The sequence below is a fragment of the Gymnoscopelus braueri genome (assembly GCF_963280865.1).
Source record: "Gymnoscopelus braueri genome assembly, chromosome: 8".
Classification (NCBI taxonomy): domain Eukaryota; kingdom Metazoa; phylum Chordata; class Actinopteri; order Myctophiformes; family Myctophidae; genus Gymnoscopelus; species Gymnoscopelus braueri.
The window spans coordinates 45547485-45575467 of NC_137609.1; the positions used below are offsets into that span (position 1 = coordinate 45547485).

General features: G+C 39.1%; 1 protein-coding gene and 1 long non-coding RNA gene across 2 annotated transcripts in view; both read right to left on the reverse strand.

Moving 5' to 3' along the window:
- The window catches only part of LOC308089742, a 376982-nt gene that overhangs the window by 304262 nt on the left and 44737 nt on the right, over nt 1-27983 (reverse strand). The gene's annotated exons all lie outside the window — the stretch shown is intronic.
- On the reverse strand, nt 69-27637 carry pygma (phosphorylase, glycogen, muscle A). Its single transcript, XM_080435886.1, has 20 exons — nt 27310-27637; nt 24083-24184; nt 23318-23396; nt 22558-22661; nt 22089-22220; nt 20517-20628; nt 18861-18943; nt 14879-15022; nt 14520-14612; nt 13865-14011; nt 12907-13070; nt 11933-12047; nt 10950-11051; nt 10706-10853; nt 9954-10012; nt 9146-9287; nt 8216-8426; nt 2981-3115; nt 2121-2187; nt 69-237 (listed from the first exon to the last, which is right to left on the reverse strand). The coding sequence occupies exons 1-20, from the start codon at nt 27550-27552 to the stop codon at nt 85-87; spliced, it is 2535 nt and encodes an 844-aa protein (XP_080292012.1). The 5' UTR covers nt 27553-27637; the 3' UTR covers nt 69-84.

Below are 27983 nucleotides of genomic sequence, written 5' to 3' on the forward strand. Positions count from 1 at the left end.
TCTACGATAGCTTTTATCTGCATATTCTAACAGCGTCCGTGGTGTGGGAGTGACTGGGTTGGGTTGGGTGTTTTGGTTTGTGGTTTAAAGGGGTTTCTCGTCGGGGGCGGGAAGCGACTCCATGGTGGGGACCATTCCCCAGATCTCTGTGGCGTACTGGGCGATCGTGCGGTCACTGGAGAACTTGCCGCTGCCGGCGATGTTGTAAATCACCTTCTTGGTCCATTCCTTGGGGTTCTGATGGGAGAAGGAGAATGGTTTACTGATCGGTTCATCCAATCGTTCCTCATCCGCAGTGGTGTAAAGTAACTAAGTACATTTACTCAAGTACTGTACTTAAGTACAATTTTGAGGTACTTTTACTTTACTGGAGTATTTCCAATTGTCTATACTTTTATACTTCTACTCCGCTACATCTCAGAGGCAAATATTGTACTTTTACTCCACTACAATTATTTGAAAACTTTAGTTACTTTGCAGGTATAAATTATTACATTATAAAACATACATTATCCACTTCAGCCCTATTACTTTAACTTTTGGTACTTTAAGTACATTTTGATACCAATACTTTTGTACTTTTACTCACGTAAAATTTTAATTCCGGACTTTTACTTGTAACAGAGTACTTCTACATTGCAGTATTGATACTTTTACTTAAGTAAAACATTTGAGTACTTTTTCAAGTAGGCTCAAAGTCGTGCACTTGGTCTCTCACAGGGTCGTGGTCACTTCTGTATTCTCAAAATATACATACTGTAAGTATTGTAGTGGTAAGTGGTGGGTATTATATGGGTATATACCAGTGTTTCCCAACCTCTTCTGGATCAGGGCCCACTTGAAAATCTCAAAAGTGTTCAAAGCCCACCCATCTGACCACTTAACATTGTTAAGAGGTCAGATGTGTGGGCATTTTCAGAGCATGTTTATATCACTAAACATGCTTTATATATTTTAAGACGTGACATTTTGTTTAAACTTTATTTTGCTTCTATTAATGTTATATTGTCAATAAAATATGAGTGTTTCGCCAATTATTTGCGGGCTTAATATCCTCATGGCCCAGCAGTGGGCCCGGCCCACAAGTTGAGAATCGCTCGTATACTATACTGTATGTAATGTATGCAATTTAATAAGCCAAACGGATTAAGTGCTCCATTTTAATGTCATTCTGGAGCTGATATCTACACAGTAGCAGACACTCATTATTGTGTATTAATTAGAGCAATGTACAGTATCGAATTATGTGATTTATGAAATGAAACTAATAATCTCATATGGCATAGATCACAAACTGATGAGATATAAAACATTTAATTCATTGGCTCATTAATTAATTGATTCATTAACACATTGGGTGCCAGAGGTTTATTAAAATATTATACGTTGAGTGCCTGCATTTCTTCCATCCACTTGCGTTATACATTTCGTGCTGTGAGAAGCCCCGACGAGGAAGTGCATGTAAACAAAGCGTGCGTGCGAGACGGCGGAGGGTCCCGACTAACGCCTGGAACAATAATATTTCCAACGCGACCCTCCATTGCAGCGTGATCGCCGATCGAAAACGGCTCGTTTCCACCACATTAAAAAGAAATGGAGATATTAAGCTTTTAATCAAGGAGATAACATTGAAAACGCCGACCGGAAGGATTTTTGACATGGAGCCACATCCAGCTTCTTCTTCTCAGAAACTCCTTGGGTGATGTCAAAGTTTCGTTTTAGCGCCCCACGTGGCCCACATGTATAAAAATAGAATTGGGTCAAAAACGGTCCGGACCGTTTTCGGCACTTCTCGTTTGGACCCTCAAAAACGGTCCGGACCGTTTTTGGCATTCAATGTGTTAATTTACATAATGTGTAACAAATCTCCTTTCCTGTTCTTGTCCTCAGCACATTGAGACAATTTCCTAAAGCAACCGTCATTAACGAGGTGATGCCGTATTGGATCAAACTGAACTGAATTGAATTATAAAAGACATTATCAGCAGCCTATCATCCAGTCCACATTATTCTGATCATGATGATTATTATGATCTGAGCAAAGAAGTATTGTGCATTCATTGCAAACACGTATTGGCTCATTTAGGCTTTAATCTCTTGTGTAAGTACTTTGTACTTACCTTGTACAGCTCATTGACTTTCTCCTGGGTTTTAATGTAGTCTTCATAATCAGCAAACACCTTGAATCTGAAAGTAACATATTTAATATTGTTACAATAATTCAATTACACTGTGGTGCACACAATGCTTCTTTCTACAACAGTCGCAGCCGTCATACTAGCAGTTATGATTTTGTCGATTAAAACTGTGACGAAAAATCGAATACCTTTTTTCACTGACGAAAACAAAATAAAAACTAAGCTATGATGACTAAAACTAAGACTAAATATACTGACAATTTCGTCAACAAATAAAAACTAGACTAAAATGTTAGTAAGTGGCGAAGAGATCCAGGAGAACTAAAAGACAAGTCATATTATGTTTGGTTGCGCTCGGGTGTTGCGCTCTGAAAATAGCAGATCTACAAGCTCACAACGCGTCGCACTGCGACACGTTGTGAGCTTGTAGATCGTCTATTTTCAGCATGCAACCAAGTGTAAAATCAGCCATTACGACGCCATCAAGGCACCGCCACAATACACTATAGTCGACTAAATCAACTATAGATTTAGTCGACTAAAGCTAGACTAAAACTAAAACATTTCAGATGACTGAAACATGACTAAAACTACATTAACTTATTCAAAAGACTATGACTAAAACTACATCAAAATGTGCTGTCAAAATCAACACTGCGTCATAGGAGAGTACAGTGAGTGAAGTCACGTCACACTGCACTGACCGAGACGATAAGACCATTATGTTGTGTTTATTCAATTTAGACATACTAGAAAAAAACTGAAGTACTTCAGAAAAATGACATATTAATGGTTGAAAATGTCAATTTTTGTGAACATGTGGTTGATAAGTCTGTGCTTACCTGTCGTGGTGCATCAGCAAGTCCACAATTTCCTTAAACAACTGGGGCTCCTTGGGGCTGAAGAAGCCACCAGATATCTGATCCATAGCCTGTTTCAGCTCAGGGATGCGGTCGTAGTACGACTGAGCGCAGTATCTATGCAGGACAAAAATAGACAACAACAAAGAAAATATAATCACTGCACCCTTACTCAGGACCCTAGGACTTTGGTGGCCCTAAGCAAGAGTGTTTGTGGCCTCCAGTGGTGTAAAGTAATTAAGTACAGTACTTGAGTAAATGTACTTAATTACTTTTTGTTTTTTTTAAGTACAATTTTGAGGTATTTTTTACTTCAATTTTTACTGGAGTATTTCCAATGTTCAGTACTTTTACTTCTACTCCACTACATCCCAGAGGCACATATATTCTACTTTTACAACTTTTTACAAAACATACATCAACCACTTCAGCCCTATATACATTTTGGCCATTTGAAAATAGCTGATCTACAAGCTCACAATGCGTCACAGCTATTTTCAAATGTTTTGTCCCAAACTTGTGAAATGGGACATTCTGCACAATGAGTACTCTACTTTTGGTATTTTAAGTACATTTTGATACCAATACTTTTGTACTTTTATTCAAGTACATTTTGTATTCCAGACTTTTACTTGTAACAGAGTATTTTTACTTTTACTTTTAAAAAGTTCAGTACTTTTTCCACCACTGGTGGCCTCAAAACACTCCCAACACAACCTCCAAAGCACGTGTGTGTGTGTACACACACACACACACACACACACACACACACACACACACCAAACACACACACACACACACACACACACACACACACACACACATACACACATACACACATACACACATACACTGGCATAGAATAAAAAGGATGTCAAAAAGAATAGTTAAAGCTTGCGTTTTTGTTCATGTAAATATCAGGGGCATTTTTAGGGTCAGACCTTTTAGGGGTGCTTTGCCCCAAATGCCTAATTCATGCCTAATTGTAGATTGGTAATTTTTGACAGTGTCATACGTCCAAGTATAAATTGGGCTTAATGCATTCAGTGCCTTGAACATTTTTGATATGCTGATAACATTATAGTAATTTATTTAATATTGGATTGTTGTCACTCTACAAGTGCTAGTAGCATGGTCTAACCAGCGGTAGTGATTAAAGAAATCGCTTTATAGAGCACCGAAATCTGACGTAATTTACTCATCCTACCTGGGTCACGTTTTTTCCCCCCAGTTCTGAAGACGTGTTTAATATCGCATCAAATAAGAACTGTGTTCCAAAAATAAACGAATGATACCGGCGGATTGACTCATATGGATATGAACTGACGGTGAGAAAGCGCTAATGTTACTTCCGCCGAATTAGTTACATTTTCGCCAGAAACGGACTGTATCAAATATGAGTGACTGACTATCATAAACGACACAGAGCCACCTCCCTGACAACATCGCAGAGACAGTTTGTTTATTTTTGGACCACAATTCTTATGTGAGACGATTCTAAGATGACCCAATGTTATTCTCCATCGAGAAATTACTTTACGACCCAGGGGATGAACGAGTGACGTCAGGACTTCTGTACTCTATGACTGGAAAGCACAGTCGTTGTTCTGTGGTTAAAGAATAACACAGTCATTTTGTTAAATAGTGGAAAGAACTACTTCATGCCTGACTCCATGTCATGTCAAAGCTTTGTTTATCCCATTCAATCCGGGAACGCATCTCTGTCATTTTAAGATTTCTTTGGCTATTAAAAAATAGCAGATCTACAAGCTCATAGCGCGGCGAGCCTGTAGATCTGCAATTTCTTTAAATCGTGAACATTTGTGCAAATCTTTGAACATATATTTATATTTTAAACATTTGTAAAATATTTTGCTCCAGGGACCCCAGAAGCAAAGATTGAGTTACAAATGTTCACTTGAAAAAATATATATATATTTTCTTTCAAAAATAGCAGATGTACAAGCTCATAGCACTCGGTGCCGAGCTTGTATATCTGCTATTTTTTAATAGCCAAAGAAATCTAAAATGACAGAGACGCGTTCCCAGATTGAATGGGTTAAAAAAAAGGGCGGAAAACAGTTGAGTCGCTCCCTGCTCCATCATTCATCATGTCTACCTCCAGTCCACTGTTACTTAAACTGCTCTTCCGGCTTTTTCAGCCATGTCAAGTTGACAGGCTTTTGACTTGGCAGTGAGTGCATGCACCTTCTGTATACACAGTATATATGTTACTATTTTAACTGCCTCATTCCGTTGCCATTTCCTTTAACCTTGCACCTTATGTATATATTTGACTCAAATTAGGAATATTTGACATACAAGTAGCTGACCTGTTTTCCTTGTTTTCTTTCTATCTCTATTCTTTTCCCCCTTCTTGAAGACTGCCAATGATGATGGGAGCTTGTATGACAAAGAATTTCACACACTTTTTTTTTACCCCTGTAAAACCCTGTGATGTGACAGTTGAAGTTGAGTTTTACAGATCACCATTTCTTTTTTTAAAGCTCATACATGAAGCAGTACTTTCCACTATTAAAAAAGTGAGTGCATGGTATCTCTGAGATGAAAGTTCCCCAGGTGGGGAAAGTGGAGAAATCTTTTCCAAACGATGGTCAAGATACCCTCGAGCAAGGCACTTCGGCCTATCTTCATGATTGGTCCTCAGTAATTATGCTCATTATAAGATGGCACCGTGTCTCAGAGGAGGAGGATGGTGGACCGTTCAGAAACCTGCCTGCCAGTGACATAGTCTGTTGGCAGGTTTGGTCATTTCAATGAATGCCAGAATGAAGGCTTACATTACAGCATGTTAACTTTCCAGGAAGAGAATAGAATCCTTTGTTCTTGCATTTTTATAGCACATAGTGAATAGACACAAATGGTGTCATCTTTATAATGAGCATTAGTGAGGAGGACCATTTATATGAAGATAAGGGTAAAGTGTGCCTTTTAACACATCGGGTGCCAAACACGGTCTGAACCGTGTTTGCGCAGAGTAGCGGTCCGGTGCCGAACACAGTCCAGACCGTGAAATATGTCTTTTTGTTTTTTTCGTTTTTCTCCACACGGGCGGGGCTAGAGCAGCTCTGGGAGTACCCATTGTGATCTTGAGAAGGATAGGCCAGATAGATCACCGGAAAAAAAAACATGGCTGCCATCCACTTCCTGTCTATTTCCTTCTTTAAAACACCTATATCTCCGAATCTGTTTCCGGTGGGGAAAACCGGTCATGCGCGATGCGCGATCCCCCCCCCATTGTAACTCGCGAGTGAAATGTTATCGTTCCAGGCTGTAGCCAGGGTCATCGCGCAACATGAATGGATGTTTTTTTTAACATGGATTTGCTCCTCGTGGAGTCTAGAGCTTTAAACAGCAAAGCGCAGTCAATGGGGAGAATGCTGGCACCCAACGTAAGTTGTTATGAAAAAATGCTGGCACCTGATGTGTTAAGATGGTTGGCCAATAATACGACCAAAGCCAATTCTAATATAGGGTAGGATGAGATTTTGTTTTTTAAGACAAAATGATTCCAAATAATTTTCTCTCCTCAGACAGATCGTTGGAATTCTTAGACAGGCAGAGCATACAGTAGGACGAGAGAGATAAGACGAAGGTACCGGCTGTATTTTAATCCTAAACCTGTAGTGGTACAGTATGTATGGGCTTGTAGGTAAGCGTCTTAATAACCCCTGTACTTGATCAGATGAAGAAAGGTTCTATAAGGGTACACGTTGGGTCCTGAGATGAAGATCGTATAGCTTCCACTCTTACTGGGCTCCTGAATACAATCATTCGCCATAGAATATTATTCATGGTACTCGGTCTTTATCTAGGAAAGTTCCGTAGTTATTCAAATGATGTGAATTTGACCCGTGGTGTGTGGCCTGGGATATTATATCCTTCAGACATCCATTATAGGTAATCTAATTTATTCAAAGAGGCTCTTGGATAAAAGGTCTCTCATTTTCCTTCTTCAAAGTGCACTTAGAGTGGCTGCTGCAGATCATCACAAGAGGTTTAGCTCCCGATCATGCAATTTACAATATGAAGGGCACGCAACATTTAAGAGCTCAGGAACCCAAACAAAAGCAGGCTGCAGAGTTTCAGCTCAATGGCCATGCACCCCCGCATTTACAAACACATGCGAAGTGTGTTTGCAGATCTAAATGTAAGCTACATTTTAAATGTTTACCGAGTCTGACCACTTTGAACCCGGTGTCCCGATTTTTGGCCATGTCATTATGTAAGAACTTTCAGGGGATTGCAAAAAAAAGATCTACAGGCTCACAACATGACACAATGGGATGCATTGTGAGCTTGTAGATCGGCGATTGTCACTATTTGTTGTACAACCAAGTACATACAGTAGGCCTTATAACGCAATTACACTTTGGTTTGAGTTCGGGTTGTGTAGTTACTTTGTCATGATGTAACTACCGGTAGTACAATTGGTGAGATTTCTTGCTCCATTGCACCGTTAATTACAAATTGACATTCCAAAAATAGTCTCCTCATTGACTTACATTGCACAGTGAAACAGCTCTCAAAGTCACTCTTTTAGCACATAAACGAACACAAACAAAGCAGATTCTGCCATTATAACATCAGAAAACCCGGTACAGCATTTTTCCTATTCAGAAAAATGTCAACTTCATGTTGATTTAGCTATTTGTAGGAGGAAGAGATGGACTGGACGTCCATAAGGGGACTATTTTTGGAATATCAATTTCTAATCAAACACACACACACACACACACACACACACACACACACACACACACACACACACACACACACACACACACACACACACACACACACACACACACACACACACACACACACACACACACACACACTTTTTGACGACATCGGTGTTGGCAATTATTGCAGCCGATGTGTCTCGATTTTTAACCACTTTCAACCTGTGATCCCTATTTTTCAGGCGAACATTTTCGAAAGTTTGAAACAAAAAAAGTTTTATCTATGATGTAAAAGTAATTTAAATGTTCTCAGTTTGAAACTTTAATCAAATCAAGTTTTTCAAATTGATAAGAATAACTTGTAATAAATATCAGTCAAAACGTGGGTAATCTCATCTGTGGTCTTGGACTCAATTGGGATCAACATCGGACCCATATGCCTCTGGGAGCGGTCGGGCGCTTTGTCCCCTGAATCACTGCCGTTGACCCGCGGTTACCCAGCGTTCCTTACCCGCCCTGCCTGTCCATCGCGTCGACGTCCTCCACCCTCATGCCGAAGATGAAGATGTTGTCCATGCCGGCCTCCTCGGCCATCTCCACGTTGGCGCCGTCCATGGTGCCGATGGTCAGGGCGCCGTTCAGCATGAACTTCATGTTGCCGGTGCCGGACGCCTCTGTGCCCGCCGTGGAGATCTGTTCAGACAGATCAGCCGCGGGGATGGCTGCAGAGAGAGGAAGGCGTTATAGCGTTAACTGGAATGAATGCCAGCTGGTGCAGCCAGTGGTGGACGGTAAACGAAGTACATTTACTTGAGTGCTGTACTTAAGTAAAAAGGTTTTTGAGTATCTGTACTTTACTTGAGTATTTGTATTTTTTTTTTATACTTTCACTCCACAACATTTCAAAAACATACGAAATATATAATATTGTACTGCATTTTTTAGGAAAGGGAAAAAGTACATTATGAATTAACCAACACAAGTGCTGGGGTGTGTGTGTGTGTGTGTGTGTGTGTGTGTGTGTGTGTGTGTGTGTGTGTGTGTGTGTGTGTGCGTGCGTGCGTGTGCTTGCGTGGGTTGAGTGTTTTGGCCTGCACAACAAATTGTCACATTGAGGTCATTAGTTTTGAAAGCTACAGCGTGAGCCTCAGGGTTAACAGAAATGCAAAGGGAGGGCCAGTAGAATGACTCATGACTAGCTGTAATTATGATTGTAGTGTGTGAGACTGTATCATTAAATGTGTGTTGGGGGCCGATATGCATGCGATGATGAGCATGTGAATAGACACTCCGTTATGAATTGCCATCTCTATCAGAAGTATCGTGCGGCGTCGACTAAATGGACCAAATGTAATTGTAGATACAGCGAAGGAGGGTGGGTGGAGTGGGATTAATCGTTATTCAGACGTGAGAGAGAGAGAGAGGGAGATGTTACACGTACCTTTCTCGGCCATTGTGACTCTGTAGTTCTCCAGGAAGATGACTTTGAGACGGTCTCCAATCACGGCGTCGTTGTTCACCACCTCACCGATGGCTGTGATCAGACGGATGATCATCTTGGCAGTGTGGTACCCAGGGGCAGCCTGGAGGCGGACAGGCACAGGGTAGTAGTCAGGGGCGCATTAACCCGTTTAACCCGAGGCCGATTCGACAAAATGTCCTCTAAATCCTTAATCCTAACAGTTTTCTGGAAAAAAAATTGTGTTTCTATATCAGTGGTGCTCAAACCTTTTCACGTCAAGGACCCTCAAAATGATGGGGGTAATGTATTGTTTTTATTTATGTATCTAGCCGTGGATCCCATCTCAACATATTTTGTTCCAGGGACACCCAGAAGCAAATTTGAGTTAGAAATGTTTGCTTTAAAATATACATATTCAAAGATTTGCACAAATTGTCATGATTTTCTCAAAAAATAGCAGATCTACAAGCTCGCAGCGCGGCACGAAGTGACGCGCTGTGAGCTTGTGGATCTGCTATTTTTGAATAGCCAATGCAAAAATCTAGAATGACACAGATGCTTTCCCGGTTTGAATGGGTTAAGGATGAATTGAGGGAGGATGGGATGTTATGGCATGTTCTATCTCTCATGAGCTTCACTCTCTTAAGGGCTCTGTGGGTTGACCACTGACCATGATGGAGATGAGTGGTTAACCATAGTAGTGGGCAAAGCCAGAGATCATAGAACTACAGCTACAGTGCAACTAGAGTACAACTAGTGGTAAGTAGATGGGCGAGAATCAACGTACCTTGCCTCCGATCATAACGGTTCTGGGAGTCCATTGCTTGTTTGGCTCCTTCTTGATACCTGAGGGAGTGAGGCGGGAGAAAATCGGTTTCCAAAATGGTTCCCCCTGTGTTTCTGTGTGTCTTCATGGCATGGAGCAAGCTTTCCTAAACTAGATCTTATACTTATTTACGATGCGTTATAGATGTCTCGTTATAGATGTCTCTGTGATGATGACAGTCAATTCAAACCACGGTGAAATATTGTCTAGTATTTTGGTTCTCAAAGTGGGGTCCGGGGACCCCAAGAGGTCCTTGAGGGGGTTCCAGGGGGTCCCCAGGTAAATTATCAGATAGCTCCTGCAGAAACCAAATAGAGTTTGCAGTTGCGTGCAAGAGCATGCAGTAGGAGAACTGAAATGAAACCAGAAGTAAGAGCTCCTGACCTCATTGTTTGTATAATGGGGTTTCTATACTAGCCAAACCTCACCACAACCTTTTTAGTGTGAATCTGCAGGCATAGCAGTATTAACTTCCTGTTGATCATGTAGAACTGTCTACGCCTCTGCAATGCTCCAAAGCCTCACTGGGGAGGTGTTTGAGTGTTCTATAACTTTTTAATTTCAAGGACCAGTTTAGTATGCATTACCCCATGGACTGCCATAACTCTTCAGAGTTACTGACCTGTAAGGGTTAATGTCCTTGAATGTCCTTAACCTTTGTAATATTTCAATCTTAATCAATGTGCAGGTTGAATGGTGTCAACCCAACTTACGGTTGAAATAGGTGATAATATGCAGGCAGTTGAGCAGCTGTCTCTTGTATTCATGGATTCTCTTCACCTGGATGTCGAACATGGAGTTGGGGTTGATCTTGACCTTGTAGTGGTCTTCCATATGGACGGCCCACTTCATCTTGTTTTCCTACATTAGTAAAATATGGAGCAGGTTACAACCCTCAGTGCCGTGTATAGAGGTCTATGTGTTTTGTTTTGTTCACTGACAAGCTGTTTACTTCACCTGCTTGACTTTGGCAATGTCACGAATGAAGGCTTCATCATCAACGTACGGCAACAGACCCTTCAGCTGGTCGAGATCACGAATGAATCCCTCTCCGATTCTCTATCAAACACAAAGTCACAAAACGGGAATTAATAATGCGTTGCATTCAGGTTGGTATCTTGGTAGTGTTGTATATTGCTCTAGATTTCTAACATTGTGCTTAACCGTAATATCACCATTCCAGTTTCCACAATCAATTAAAAACTCAAATTTATGATGATAATGTATATTAGTAAATTAATTATTTACTTCTTCATCGACAAGAGTGTCACACAAAAGTAGTGAAAATAGCAGATCTACAAGCTCGTGAGCTCGTAGATCTGCTATTTTTACTATATAAAAAAAGCAGTGGTGTAAAGTAACTAAGTACATTTACTCAAGTACTGTACTTAAGTACAATTTTGAGGTATTTTTTACTTTACTGGAGTATTTCCAATTTTCAGTACTTTTACTTCTACTCCACTACATCTCAGAGGCAAATATTGTACTTTTACTCAACTACATTTATTTGCAAACTTTAGTTACTTTGTAGATTTTGATTATTATTACAAATCATACAGTAACCACCTCAGCCCTATATATTATTTCGGCCATTTGAAAATAGCCGATCTACAAGCTCACGACGCGTTGTGAGCTTGTAGATCGGCTATTTTCAAAAGATTTTGAAAACTTGTGAAAACTCTGCATCATGAGTACTTTTACTTTTGGTACTTTAAGTACATTTTGATGCCAATACTTTTGTACTTTTACTAAATTTTTAATACCGGACTTTTACTTGTAACGAGTATTTCTGCATTGCAGTATTGATACTTTTACTTAGTTAAAACATTTGAGTACTTTTTCCACCACTGAAAAAAGGGGAAATAATTGATAATCAAAAAGGAACGGTTTAGGACGGACAAACAGTTCCAGACAGTGACGATATGACAGTCAGGGCCCACCTCGGCAATGACTTCAGCCAGACCAGGGTTGCACATCAACAGGAAGCGACGGGGAGTGATGCCATTGGTCTTGTTCTGGAACTTACTTGGCTCCATCTCATAGAAATCTTTGAAACTGCAAGCAGTGTAAAGAAACAAACACCATAACATTCAGTTCAGTTATCATGTTACCACATATTATTACTCTGTTATAAGATCACATGACTATAGAGATCACGTGTACCGATTTGTGTGAAATTTGGATAACATCTGAAGGAGTAATATTAAAAAAAAAACGTTTTTCTAAAGTCGGCCTCCTGGTGGCGCTATGAAAGGCAGATGTGAAAAATGCAGGGCAAAGGTTTTTCCTTGGCCTCTAGGGAGCGTGCATACAAAGTTTCAAGCAGATCGGTGCAGTTATAGGTAAAAACACGAATCGGCCTGTTATAGCGCCACCATGAGGCTGATTTGAAAATGTTCAAGTGGCATTTCTTCTTTGGCCTAGTGGGAGTGTGCGTGCAAAACTTCACGGAAATTGCACGCTGTGTTCATTATGTAAGGCATTTTGTTTTCATTGGCTTCCAAATTTTCGAAGCCAATCTTATCCAAGAAGGATGGAATATGAAAAATCTGAAAGACCCGTTTTGGTTTAATGACTATAGAGATACTGTGTACCGATTTGCGTGACGTTTGGAAATCAACTGTATAGGAGTAATATACTTTTTTTTTTATGTTGCACAAATTGACCTCCTGGTGGCGCTATAACAGGCCGATCTGAAAAATTTGGGGCAGAGGTTCTGCTCTGGTATCCGGGGAGTGTGTGTGCACAGTTTGGCTGCGATCGGCCCAACGGTGCCGGAGATTAGCTGCTCACAGACAGACGGATGGGACGGACAGACGGACAGACAGACAGGTGAAAAACAATAGTCTCTGCCTTCAGCCTGGTGGAGACAATCGGGCTTTTAGAGTGACATGCGGGTATTCTGGGGACGTACATGGTGTCTACGAGGATTTCAGAGTGGATCCTGGCCACACCGTTGACAGCGTGGGCGCCCACGATGCACATGAAGGCCATGTTGATCCTCTTATGTTCGCCCTCCTCAATCAGAGACATGCGTCGCAGACGGTCCTGATCACCAGGGAAGTGGGCAGCAACTTTCTGGGTGGAGGAAGTGAAAAGCATGTTTATGAATGTATACTGATACTTGGAGTGTGCATGCGTGCGTGCGTGTGTTAATGTAATATTTTGATATGGCACAAAGTGTTGCCCTTCCTGTTTTTTTAATCACTTCAGCCCTGTTTTATGTCTTTGTCTGTTTTTAGCCTTAATACAGTATGTATCACTTTCTGAGTGCCACAATTCCACATTATTTGATTAATTGGAAAAGTAATCAATATAATTATATAACTGTTGTGGTCAAGATTAGGGCTGCAACTCTCGATTATTTTCTTAACACAGTTAACCAGTGCCCAACCTAATGCATACCCAATGTGTGCATTTCTTATTTCCCACCACGGCTATGTGTGATGGAATCCTGTGACTTAACGTTGTGGTCTGACCTGTGTTCTTAACATGTAACTATTTGGGAAAATTTTAATTTTTTTCATCGCATACACTGAGGAATCATCGTCTGACGGAGGCAATTGCTCCACTGCACTTTGCACTTCAAAATGTGATGCAATAAAGTGATGAGTTTATGACTCTCATATTCCGTCATCTATTTAATACATCTTGTCACACCTTCTAAACATCAACACCTGGTAATTAGGTCCTGTCATCCATTTGTCAACACCGTGGCACCATCTGAATGCACTGAATGCATAAACATTTTAAATAAATCACCTTCCCTCCCCAGTTTTAAGGCCTTTTGTTGAGTTGTTAGCATTGATTCTGTGCAATAGGAAATTAGGAATCCAAGGTGGATAGAATGCATTGCAGTGTACACCACTCACCTCCAGATGGCGACGGTTAATCTCATAGACAATTTCCAGGTGACGGGGCAGCAAGTGGGCAAACAGATCGATGGGCCAGCGTTCAAGGGCCTCAGGGAGAACGGTGTGGTTGGTGTAGGCACAAGTACGCACGCAGATATCCCAGGCCTGCACAGAGACAAAAAGCAAAGAGGGGAAAGAAGAGGATCATGTTGTTGAACGGGAGGGGGAAATAATGGTTCATCCCAAACATTACTGCAGTATTTCAGGAGCTATATGTAAATCTAACATGTGGGTTATCGTCACAACAGAACAGCTTTTTTGAGTTGATACTCAAATTCCAAGTTGCATCTTTAACAGTTAAAACATCTTAAATAAAGGAATGTTGTGTGAATTAATGTATTGGGTCCTGATTTCATGATCAACACAAATAAACATTGTAGGAGCATCAAAAATGACATGCAATATCACTTTACTCAGCAAGCCACACAAAAATATGTGTGCTTTCTGTTGCCCTCTGCTGTTCATTTGCCACTGAAACACCCTCCTCCAAAAAGAAGTAACAAAATACAGTAGCTCAGTGACGGCAATAATGACATTAATTCACAAAAACCCCAAGCATAACAGAAAGTGTAAAAAACACTTGAGCTGAGCTCTTGCTGCTCTCCGTGCTTACCTGATCCCATCCCAGCTTCTCCTCATCCACAAGGACCCTCATCAGCTCGGGGATGGCCATGGCAGGATGAGTGTCATTCAGCTGAATGGCGACCTGTGTGTGTCACACATTCATCGCATTCATTAGCTTGTTGTGAAGCAATTTTGTAAACTCTTGTTTGAGAGTATCCTATCTTTGATAGAGTACAAATGGAACCAAAATTGGACCCATAAGCGTCCATTTATTTCCATTTGCACTCTCCGAGTTAAATTAACGTTCTGGGTTTTTACTGTGTGACATGTGACATCCTGTCAAATGAATGAAAAAGATAAATTATCAAGCACAATCTTTTCCCTTTTTCTTTCTGAACTTTTCCTCACCTTATCTGGCAGTCGAGTGAAGTCTGTGCGAACGATGTCCCTGGAGCCAAACTTGGAGACCTTAAAGCGGCGGATGATGTCTTGAAGGGTGGCAGACACCACAAAGTACTCCTGCTTCAAACGCAGCTCCTTGCCCTCAAAGAACTGTGGATCAGGACATGTGAGATATATCACTGAACTGCTCTGCATGCAGGCAAGACTACACTATTACCCCCCCATTCCTACGTTGCTTTTATATATGCAGATGCATATAGATCTACATGCACAGGACACGTTTTTTTTACACCAGGGGCCACTATGGAAATAGGTGTTTTATTGTAATGCTTTTAAGTGCTATCCTATGTTATGATGTAGGGTTGTAAACATGGGGCCGTGGCTGACTGGGGAATCGCAAGGTCGCCCGGCTTGCCCATTCTACGTGTCGAAATGTCCCCGAGTGAGACATAATAATCAAGAGAAATTGCAGGAAATGTCTGAGAACCCCTGCCCTATGTGATATAAACAGACATCGTTGCCTGTGTGGTGTCAAAGATGGGGCACTTCAAACATTCGAGGATCAGGCACTGACCACAGCAAGCCTGTCATGGAGTCAGAATGTGTCACCCATGTGAGTGAGGGAGTGTTGATTGTGAGCTTTATTGGTGACAGCTGGTCAGTGGTGTTAAGTAACTAAGTACATTTACTCAAGTACTGTACTTAAGTACAATTTTGAGGTACTTTTACTTTACTGGAGTATTTCTAATTTTCTATAGGTTTACTTCTACTCCACTACATCTCGGAGGCAAATATTGTACTTTTACTCCACTACAAATATTTGAAAACGTTAGTTACTTGTTACTTTGCAGATATAAATCATTACATTATAAAACATACATTAACCAATTTAGCCTTATTTTATACCTAGGCTATTTGAAAATAGCCGATCTACAAGCTCACAACGCATCGCATCGTGACGCGTTGTGAGCTTGTAGATCTGCTATTTTCAAACCTTTTAGTACTTTTACTTTTGGTACTTTAAGCACATTTTGATAGCAATACTTTTGTACTTTTACTGAAGTAATTTTTTTATTCCGGACTTTTACTTGTAACAAAGTACTTCTACATTGCAGTATTGATACTTTTACTTGAGTAAAACATTTGAGTACTTTTTTTTTTTACAGCTGGACTAGTGTGCAGGAATAGTGAAACCCCCGATGGACTGAAAGCAGAAAAAGGTTAATTATTTTAATATACCTTTATTCTACTGACAACTGTTCAGTTTATGTACATTTTTGTACGGCAGGTCATGAATTGTAATATCAATAAAATAGTGCAAAAGATTAAGAGCATTAAGTATGGGAGCTTCCCGATGTAAGCCTTATTTTTCTAACGGGTAAAACGATCATTTAAACTGAATCCCCACGGCAGAGCCAGGAGCTGCCCTTATCTTCATCAAACGACAATGATTCAGTCAGGTTTTATTCGCTGTTGATTCTAATTCCCTAGAAGTCAAAGATGATTCTTCTCATATTGTGAGAGGAAGCCTTGGAGATCAAGACACATCTGTGTCTTGATCAAAAAGCAATTTAGTTTTTTTTTCTTTTCTTTTTTTTTTCTAGTATTTCTGCATTATTTTGACTGGAGGGAGACAGTATGGATAGGATACAAAGTGAAAATGACGTGACACAGGTCCTGAGTCAGATTGAAGTTGAGCAGGAAGCTCTAGTGATGTGTTCCTATATGTATTGGTAATATTTCCTTACTGAATAGATGAAAGATGGTGTTTTGGTGCAAAGCTAGTAAAATACAGTATATATTACTGTCTGTGTGGTTTTGGCAGCTACAGTATCTAAACTATATTGAGAACAATCAATATTATTGATGCAGCCATAAACAGTTTCTTTTGTAAACTTGTCAAATTAAAATTGTTTTGATTATGCACCAGAGAGAGAGGAGACATGCAAGACAAGATGGTGGTCGGATTTGAACCCGGGTTCTCACGCTCACAAGGAGTGTATTATGGTCTGAGCCACCAGGTACCCAATGAAAATATAACTTGATTTTATATTAATATGCAGCGCATGACCAGATATGATCAAAAAGTAATGCTCGTCTGTCACATCCAGACTTTGGATGTTTACTAAAAGAGAACTTCAATGTAATGCTCTCATTTATGTCATAACTGTTTCATGAATCCTACTTTGCCTGAATTTGATCATAAGTGCAACATTCATGCACAGAAACATATTATGTATGAAGCCCCTGAGGCGTGTGTGTGCAGATCCTAACTGTTAGTCCCAAACTACACTACTGCATGTTATGTTGGCAGTTTATTTAGTTTAAGCCTGATTTATATGCCGTAGCACGAAGGTGTAACTTGCTAAAAAAGAAGTGATTTATTTACAATCTACGATTAAAGCTGTAAGAGGCTGCACTCATTTGCACAGGTTTTTCAAATGACTGTAGGAATTGTATTAGGATTCAATTGAGTTAACCACTTTCAATCTGGCATCCCAGTTTCGGGCATGCCATTATAGGAAAAAAATCTTCAAAAATAGCAGATCTACAAGCTTACAATGCATCGCATGATCTTGTATCACAATGTGTTGTGAGCTTATTAGATCTTCTCCAATTTTGCTATTTTTGAAATATGACTTGATTAAGCCTGATTTATACTATATTGTACCACGGTATCACACAACGAGAATAGCCAGTCAAGCTCAAATGAATTTGTACAACTGCTATTTCCGAGAAAGAGAAAAAAGGAAGAGAATTATTGACATTTTCTCCTATAATGACATACCCAAAATAGGGTTGCCAGTTTAACAGTGGTTAAGGCTCAATTTACTGGGTTATCTTTCAAATCGTACTTCCGTGCTCTGTCTAGGGTGACCTTATATCTAAACAACAAAAAGAGACAACAATAAAATAAAAAAAACAGCCAGTTCATTGGGTTGTAAGGAAAAAGGATGCCAGTTAGGCCCCAACGTATATAAGTTTATCAGCAACTAAGGTGGCCACATTCATTTTATCATATTATATTATGGCTAGTAGAGTTGTGGTTGCACCGCAACCTAGTCTCACTAAAATAACCACAGTACTGTCCCTTATATATATATATATTTTTAGAGTGCAGTCTATTGTTTGCTGACACAGTGAATTCCTTATTGCTGACCATGGCACATTAAGCCTGGCTTTAGGCTATTATAGTACTGTTGGTGTTTCGTAGTGCAAATATGATTTAGGGGAGTATGGGTTTCATGAATGCATGAAGAGATATATACTGTGGAGAATATGACTTGTCATATTCTCCACCAGTATACCAGTAGCTTACCAGTAACCTGAAAGCTGATTGTATGACATTTTGTATAGTAGTGTGTATATCTGTCTGCCTCTTATATGTCATAATGATTTGTGTGCATGGGGTTCTCATCTTAAACAAGCTGCGTGCTTAATGAGAGTTCCAGTTTAGTAGACCTTGTATTGTGAATTTGTACTTCCATGTACTGTTATGTACTGTCATGTACTATTCTCATGTCTTACTAAATAAACTACATCAATCAAAAATGGACAGTGGTGGAAGAAGTACTCAGATATTTTACTTAAGTAAAAGTAGCAATACCATAATATAAAAATACTCTGTTACAAGTAAAAGGCATGTATTCAAAATGTTACTTGAGTAAAAGTACAAAATTATTGGCATCAAAATGTACTTAAAGTACCAAAAGTAAAAGTACAAAAAGGTTTGAAAATAGCAGATCTACAAGCTCACAACGCGTCGCGATTGTAGTGGATTAAAAGTACAATATACAATACCTCAAAATTGTACTTAAGTACAGTACTTGAGTAAATGTACTTAGTTACTTCACACCACTGAAAATGGATAACTAGATTTACCACACAGTGTATCTCCACTGTCCACTAAAACGGCACCATGTGGACAGTTGCTCATGTCATAGATTGAGTAGATTGATCAGGTGGTGGCGTTAGAGCGGGCTCTTACATTGTCGTTGGGGTACAGCACACGGGAGATGTTCTCAGCCAGGTTTCTGTCCAACACGGCCTGAATATAGCCACCAACGTTGACTGTTGAATGGGCAAAAGAAACAGAATTGAAGCACTCTTTATACAGTTGACAAATGACTATAACTCAGTTATGACTATAACTCAAATGTTAGGTCATTTATAATTCTGACTACAGTACGGTTTAGTAATAAAATGAAATCTATATATAATTTAAAACTCCAAGCGCAATTTCTCAGTTCAAATGTATTAATCTTAGTCTCTATTGGAGCTGCTTGGGTCTGACGGGAGAGTCTTATAGTGTTGATAGCGTAGTTTCTGGCCAGTCTACTTATTGCTACACCTTTTCATTACACTGCACCCACAGAGAAATCGATTATATAAAGGAGTAGATGGAATCTTCAGCCATGGTTGCACAGCATTACTATGTATTTATTTCTGTGACCGTACCGTACCAATTTTTGTCATTTTGCTGGGTTGGGTTTATAGTGAATCAAGCCAAATCCCTTGTATGTGCAAACTCACTAGCCCAATGACATTCATTCTAATTGGGGTCATTATTTCTTTCTCTTCTAATTAGAAATGTAATTAAAATTCGAATAGATATTAATCTAATTCTCAGCTAAGAATCTACAGCTAATGGTAATTAATGGATAAAATGTGCATTCTGAACTTGCATCAGTGGTAGCACTAGGATAATTCTGTCATTATAAGTTCCTCTCCAGGACATTTCCAGTGGTGCACAGCAGTAACAAAGTATATTTAATCGAGTACTTGAGTACTTTGAGTATCTGTACTTTTGACTACACTACATTTCTAGGACACAGATCTAGCATGTAGATCTGCTATTTTCACTATATTGATTTATTTTTTCAATGTCAAAATTGTAATATAGGCTACTGTAGCAATGCATTATAAAATGTAATTGTAATTTGTACTTTTGAATACTTAAGTATTTTTTTAAAGCAGGTAGTCTATACAGTATTTTACACAGTATCTTACACATTTTGACTCTGCAACTTTCACTTGTAGTTGAGAAATATTTGACCAGTGGTGGAAAGTAACTAAGTACATTTACTTAAGTACTGTACTTAAGTACAATTTTCAGGTATTTGTACTTTACTTGAGTATTTCCAATTTCCAATACTTTTACTTCTACTCCACTACATCTCAGAGGCAAATATTGCACTTTTACTCCACTACAATTATTTGAAAACTTTAGTTACTAGTTACTTTTCAGATATAAACTATGATATAATGAAACATACATTAACCACTTTAGCCCCATTTTATACATAGGCTATTTGAAAATAGCAGATCTACAAGCTCACAACGCGTCGCATCGCGACGCGTTGTGAGCTTGTAGATCGGCTATTTTCAAATATTTAGTACTTTTACTTTTGGTACTTTAAGTACATTTTGATGCCAATACTTTTGTACTTTTACTCAAGTAATTTTTTAATTTTGGATTTTTACTTGTAACAGAGTATTTTTATATTGCAGTATTGGTACTTTTACTTAAGTAAAGAATTTGAGTACTTTTTCCACCACTGTATTTGACCAGGATATATAGTAATATTTGACTGTACTTTGACTCGAGTATACTGGGGTTGACTACTGCGGACAGATAACGTACAGTCTTTAAGGTTGAAGTCGCATGGAGCCTTAGCCGACCACAGCCTCATGGTGTTGACATAGTTGTTCTTGTAGCCAGGGATGGGGGTGTCATATGGCAGTGCCAGGACCGTCTGTCAAGAACAAACACATGCACAGACACAACCAGAGTGCAGTTGGCATTTTGGCAATACTTCAACATTGTCAATATGGTAACACTTGCTATGCAGTGGTGGAAAAAGTACTCAAATTCTTTACTTAAGTAAAAGTACCAATACTGCAAAATAAAAATACTCTGTTACAAGTAAAAGTCCAGAATTAAAAATGTACTTGAGTAAAAGTACAAAAGTATTGGCATCAAAATGTACTCAAAGTACCAAAAGTAAAAGTACTAAATATTTGAAAATAGCAGATCTACAAGCTCACAACGCGTCGCGATGCGACGCGTTGTGAGCTTGTAGATCGGCTATTTTCAAATAGCCTATGTACAAAATAGGGTTAAAGTGATTAAGGTATGTTTCATTATATCATAATTTATATCTCAAAAGTAACTAGTAACTAAAGTTTTCAAATAAATGTAGTGGAGTAAAAGTACAATATTTGCCTCTGAAATGTAGTGGAGTAGAAGTGAAAGTATTGGAAATTGGAAATACTCAAGTAAAGTACAAATACCTCAAAATTGTACTTAAGTACAGTACTTAAGTAAATGTACTTAGTTACTTTCCACCACTGTTGCTATGCATCCCATGTCTATGATGCATTATTCAAATACTTATAATGTAGTATAATCTGCTTATAACACTGTATAATTAGAGTTATAAGAACTCATTAATGCTCATTATGCTTTATGACAATAATCATAACACATTATAAAGCATTCTATAATGACTTTCGGTCAATTATTATTCTGTAATTGTCTCTATAATCTTTTAAAGCAACAAATAACCACTTATAGTGACTTATAATGACAGTATAATGCATTTTTAACAGTGATTACAATGCATTATAAGGGTGGTTATGAAGCATTATAACATGATTATAATTGCCATTTAAATGTGCTTGTAGCAAATGTTCTTGTTCGTCTATTTTTATGACATGCCCGAAATAGAGACACCAGGTCTCACTCATGTGGTTCAAATAGAGAGGGGCAGGGATATAAATAGCCTAATTCATTCTGTGGCTGTCTGAATTGTACAATACACACAGCCACAGAATGAATATCATTGGCTGTATATCAGGACTTAAACTCAAATATTTTCTTAGTGATTATTCTATCGATTACTTTTTGGATTAATCGAGAAGCGTGTTTATTTATTTTTTTACATGACATGACAGCAAATCAATTAAGCGTTTTTTTTTTTTTGTCGAACAAATAGCCGATCTACAAGCTCACAACGTGTTACATTTGTAGAACGGCAATTGTATTTTCTTTTTTTTTTCTTTTTTTTTGCCTATAATGACATGCAAAATACAGGGATTGATTATCATTCAGTTATTTTACAACATGTTTTATGACCATCGATTAGTTTGATTAACTGTTGCACCTGTAGTGTACACGTAGGTATGTACGTATTATCTTAAGTCATGTCGTCACCTGAGTGTCCACCCATTGCACACCGTCGGCGGTGTGCTCGGTTCTGCCATAGAACCGCACCGGGCGCATGTACTCGGGGCGGGCCTTCTCCCAGGGGTTGCCGTAGCGCAGCCAATCGTCAGCCTCCTCAACCTTATCAATGAACCAGCATAACAGAGAACAGAATTCACTTGGTCACTGCGTCGAAATGAGTTACAAAACAGCACATTAGACAGAGATATCTCTCCAAGGAGGAATCGGGTGAAGATATAGATATGTGGTAAGGCGTAGCGGGAGTTAATTGAGGTTAAACCCCCAAACATTATAAGCGGTGTAATCCAGGCTCACAGATACAAATCTGTATCTGTTATACATTTTAATAAATCAGCCTCCTCAGTGTGATAGAATATAATCGGTAAAACATGAGGTTTCATAATGAATAAAATAAAATAAAACAAACATGAAATGTTTTTTTAAGAGAGTTTCTAACCTGCCAGCCATTCACGATTTTCTGGTTGAAGATGCCAAACTCATAGCGGATACCGTAGCCATAGGCAGCCAGGCCCAGGGAAGCCATGGAGTCAAGGAAGCAGGCTGCATGGCGAACAGAGGAGAGAGAGGAGAACATGAAAAATGAATGTGGACTTTTAACCCATTAAGACCGGGAACGCATCGGTGTCATTTTAGATTTGAGCGATAACCATTATTTTATACTTTGGCTATTAAAAAATAGCAGATCTACAAGCTCGTAGCGCGGCACCGAGTGCCACGCTACGAGCTTTTAGTTCTGCTATTTTTGAAAAATGTTGAACATTTTGTGCAAATCTTTCAATACATATATTTTTTTAAAACAACATTTTTAACTCAAATCTTTGCTTCTGGAGGTCCCTGGAACAACATATTTTACAGAAGATTTGCACACATTTTCACGATTCATTTTTTCAAAAATAAGATCTACAAGCTCATAGCGACATGTAGATGAGCTTGTATGTCTGCTATTTTTGAATAGCCAAATAAATCAAAAAATGTCACATGATGCTTTCCCGGTCTAAGCGGGTTAAGAGGAGCTCATCTCATTTATAATGACTGAAACCACCACAAGGACAACACGGATGCAAAGAAATCCACTGAGTGGAATGCAACACAGCGGTGGTTGTAAAAGTGGGGTCACGTGAAAAGGTCTGAGAAAGCACTGCTATATAGCTCATCTAAGATGCATGAATGAATTCCAAGCAACTGGAGCTGCTTACCGGCGAGACGGCCCAGACCGCCATTACCCAGACCGGCATCTTCTTCCATGTCCTGCAGCTCCTCCATGTCCAGACCCAACTACGAGTAGCAGCAGAACACAACACAAATTACAACCGCATCAACAAAAAAAAATGTCCTTTTTTTACATGTAGGTTTACAGGAATAGAATAGAATTATGTTGAAAATATGACTATTTTATATTTTCAATGTACAGTAGTGTGGCTGGAAAATAAACCCCTGACGGGGTGAAGGAGCACATGACATCATTATCCAGACTTAACTTTATCCTGCATATTGTTTTATTTTTAGCTTAGAACTTCCGGCTTCCATAGCAACGTAAACAGAGGCAGAGCTGCAGTTATTGGCTGCAGCTAAAGGACAATGGCTAAGGACCTGCTCGACCAGTAGTTCTCAAATTGGGGTTCTGGGGATCCCCAGGGGTCCATTCAAGGGGGTTAATTTGGCATCAAAATCAGTCTAACCACTTTAACCCTACTTTATACTTTGTATTTTCAGAAATGACTGATCTACAAGTCTACAACGCATCACACCCTCAACGCGTTGTGAGCTATATGAGCTATTTTTGATACATTTCGATCATTTTTCAATAATTCTGATAAGATTTTAACAACACATCTTCTCTAATGCGGGTTCATGGCACGACATCTTTTCAGAAGCCAAATACATATCAGTTTGGGGGTCCTTGATGTGAACATAGATATCTATATGCTAGACACTGTGCTAGACAAGTCAGCAAGTCTCACCTGGTATGTAGCCTCATCACAGGCATTCTCCAGCCCCAGATTCACCATGGTGTTCTGGAGGGTGCGGCCCATGTAGAACTCAAGGGAGATGTAGTACACACGCTAGAGATGGAGATGAGCAAATCATAATATGAGTGGAGTACATACTTTTATAACTATTTGTTTTTTTTGTTTCTTTTTTCATTTTGAAGATGGGTTTAAACGGGATAAAACTCTGTTATGTTATCATGAGAGACAGATTCACAGTGGCTCACTGCAATCCAATCCCTTGCTTGAGAATTACACATTTAGGCAATGACGGACACTTTTCCGAAAACTAAAACACTCTTAACTTTGTGAAACTATAGAAAATGGATGTCGTGACAAGGTTAACTGCAAAACTGTCCAGGAAAACGCTTCGGGGAGTTATCATGCTCTAGCTTTACGGTCGGCACTGTGACACCTGAAACGGGCTTTAGCCTTTGCCATTTAATCTTTGTGCACTTGTATGACAGCGGGGGAACGACACAGACACACTGAAGGGGCACATGAAGGGAAGAGGGGGGGTAGGTGCACATAGCTTTGGGGTGTTACGTAAGGGCAACATTTTGACCGAGGCAAAAAATAGCTCCTCCGTAGGTTGCTCAAAAGGTCAGACAGAGCAGTGATACCCATGCATTCATTGTAAAGTACAGAGGTGGGCATCCACATGGGAAGTGGTATAGATATACTGTACTGTGGGTGGGTGAATAAGGTAATGCTCTACTTTGTTCACTGGCCTCATTCCGGTGTAACTAACCTGTGTATTGAATGACAGAAAAAGGTATTGTAGGTAAATAACGACAATGAGTATTATTAACTTTTACTCTTGAGAGCTACACTCCAAATCCTATGGTTCTTTTAGTAAAACAATGAACCTTGATTAACGCACTTTAGAACTTTAGGTGAACTACTGTATCTCCTCATAGTGGAATAATTAGTTGTTTTTTCAAGCTTTGGTCAATGCTGAATGAATTATTTCTGGAAAGAATTATGAGCACATCTCTTGTAACCTTCGATGGAATTCTACCAATCTATGAATTTCAATAGCCTGCAGCCATTGTGAAATCAACATTAGAATGTTGAGCAGGGCACCAACCTGAAAAGGCTGGTCTCGAGTAATTTTACAGATTTGCTGAATAGATCAACTCATTCATTAGTCAAACACCTATGACTATTCGTTTACTGAGAATGTCTTTAGTCGAGGATCATCCTAGATGGTACATACAGTACCAACTGTAACTCTTAGTTTGGACATCCCCCCCCCCTCTCCAAAGGTTCTGGTTTGACCTTTGAGGGAATCACTTATGACCTTTCAGTCCATAACGCCTTAATAGATGATAAAGTGTGAAGGTCAGATGGTCAGTGAGAGGCTGTGTCCTGATATGTTGAACAGTCTAGGAATTGTGCCTTGTACTGAACTGGACACATACAGTACACTATGGATTAGTGCTTTGGCACTGATCATCTTATTGAGTTGACAAGTGCATTTAGTACATTTAGGTATGCCTTGAGATGTATAATTGCAAGTGATTGTTTTGTAATGAAGTAATGTGGTGTGATGTGAATCCAATGTTAGGAAATTGTATTCGATTAATTGAGTCACAGCCAAGCCTCCTTCTGTTTCCTGAGCCTGTGTGACATTTTCTGACACGAAAATAAAGGTTGGAATCCACTGCTATAAAGATCTATCTAGGTAGTAGCTTGCATTGTTTAGCTAATAGATGGTATTTTCATAAGTCAGACATTCAAGAGGGATTTAAGATAAGAAGAGAAGGGCAGCACCAGCTCAACTGACGGTTAAAAAATACTGATAAAGACTGGGAAACGAATTGTGTTTATGTTGACAACAAGATGGGGGGAAATAAAGGTCACGTTGGGGTTCAAGTTTCAACACAATATAGGCAGGCACTCACTAGTGCAGTTTAAATGTCATGACATGCCTTGCTTCTTACACAAGTCTGTCTGAGCCACTTATAGATTGGCTGTGCTATGCAGCTAAGGCAGAGAAAAGGTCGTTTAGAAACCAAAGTAAAATATATATATATATATATATATATATATATATATATATATATATATATATATATATATATATATATATATATATATATATATATATATATATATATATATATATATATATATATAATATATATATATTATATATATTATATATATATATAGTAACACAACACTGTCGTGCCTGATCGGAATGACTGTGAAATCATTGAAACAATCTGAAAACAAATATGTTTCTTGTTGGACGATAAAGAAGAGGGTTATGCTGGCTTGTGGTGGACATTTTTGTAAAAAATCTACGTTTGCCATGGACATCCAAAATGAGTAGACAAACACATAGAAAGCTAGCCCTAAATGACCATTACAGGTCTGGAACTCTGAGGGTGTACAAATGGAACCATTTGGTTCCATTTGTACACTCTCCGAGTAGTAAAATGTTTGAGAACCGCTGTACCACTGGACTCCTAATGTACCATACATGGTGTCATAGTAAATCAGTGTCATACATATTCTGAAGAAAACCTGGAGACTGACATTCAGTAATTGGGTCTTATGATCAAAATAAGAACATTATAATGGTGTGTAAAAACAAAATCTAAAATATGCCACGGACCAGGCCAAGTCTTGTCACGGACACACGGACACACGTCTGTGTACGGACATATTGATGACCCCTGACGGAGTGCTATGTGCTGTATAGTGAAAAAGTCACCATAACCAGTGCTGTTAGAATTGATTTGTTGATTCAACAGATCCATGGTTAAATGTCTTAAGATCAGTGCTCATATATCATAGAGATGACACATCCATTAGATATGGCTACAGTTTACAGAATGATTATTGGTAATAGGATAAGGGGCGAGATTATACTTTTTATTAAAGGATTTTTGGATGAATAGTGTAACAGGCACTGCAGAATTAAAGTAATATCAAATGAGCAGTTAATCATCTTGCAAGTAAAACATAATCCCCTTAATCATTCCGTAGTGGTCACTTTTTTTTAAATAAATACATTAGTGCTGTTATTATACTTGCCTCAAAGTCTTTCTCGTGCTAGTCTACATGTAGCAATTAATCTATTTTAAATACTTATTCACCCATTCACTTCACAAGTAATCTGCTTCTGTATAGTTGTGCAACGTTTGGGTTAGCGTAGAGATGATACAGGTGTGATGGAGAATACTTACTTTGGGATCTTTCTCATAGTAGTGCTGCTGCGTTCTGATCCACCTGCCAACCAGGTGGTCACGCACTGTGTTGGCGAGAGCAAAGTAGTAATCCCTTTTCGTTGCCACATTTCTGTCCTTGACCAGCGTAAAGTGGAGGTGCCTGTTGAAGTTTTGCTTCAGGTCTGCAACGTTTTCAACCCCGGCGAGGCCTCGCACGGAAATCTGCTTCTTCTTGTCATGGTCTGACAGCGGTTTTGACATGATTAGGCACTGACACTGGCTATGGTTTAGCGCAAACAGGGACACAGCAGGCACACACCTACCCACTAGTACAGTACAGGCACTCAGCAGAAGTACCCACAGTGCAAGGGCACGTTCAGGAATTTAAAGGGGGGTAACTATGAATATTGAGCAGATGGGTGGAGCATGCAGTGGTGGAAAGTAACTAAGTACATTTACTTAAGTACTGTAATTAAGTACAATTTTGAGGTATTTGTACTTTACTTGAGTATTTCCAATTTCCAATACTTTTACTTCTACTCCACTACATCTCAGAGGCAAATATTGTACTTTTACTCCACTACATATACTTGAAAACTTTAGTTACTAGTTACTTTTCAGATATAAATTATGATATAATGAAACACACATTAACCACTTTAAACCTATTTTAAACCTAGGCTATTTGAAAA

What these genes read in the sequence shown, in the direction of transcription:
- pygma (XM_080435886.1), bottom strand. Translation starts at nt 27,552, where the DNA reads ATGTCAAAACCGCTGTCAGACCATGACAAGAAGAAGCAGATTTCCGTG. An exon ending in AGTCACAATGGCCGAGAAAG is followed by an intron (nt 8,427 to 9,145) that starts GTACGTGTAACA and finishes CTCTCTCTGCAG; the next exon opens with CCATCCCCGCGGCTGATCTG. An exon ending in TTGCTGATGCACCACGACAG is followed by an intron (nt 2,188 to 2,980) that starts GTAAGCACAGAC and finishes TGTTACTTTCAG; the next exon opens with ATTCAAGGTGTTTGCTGATT.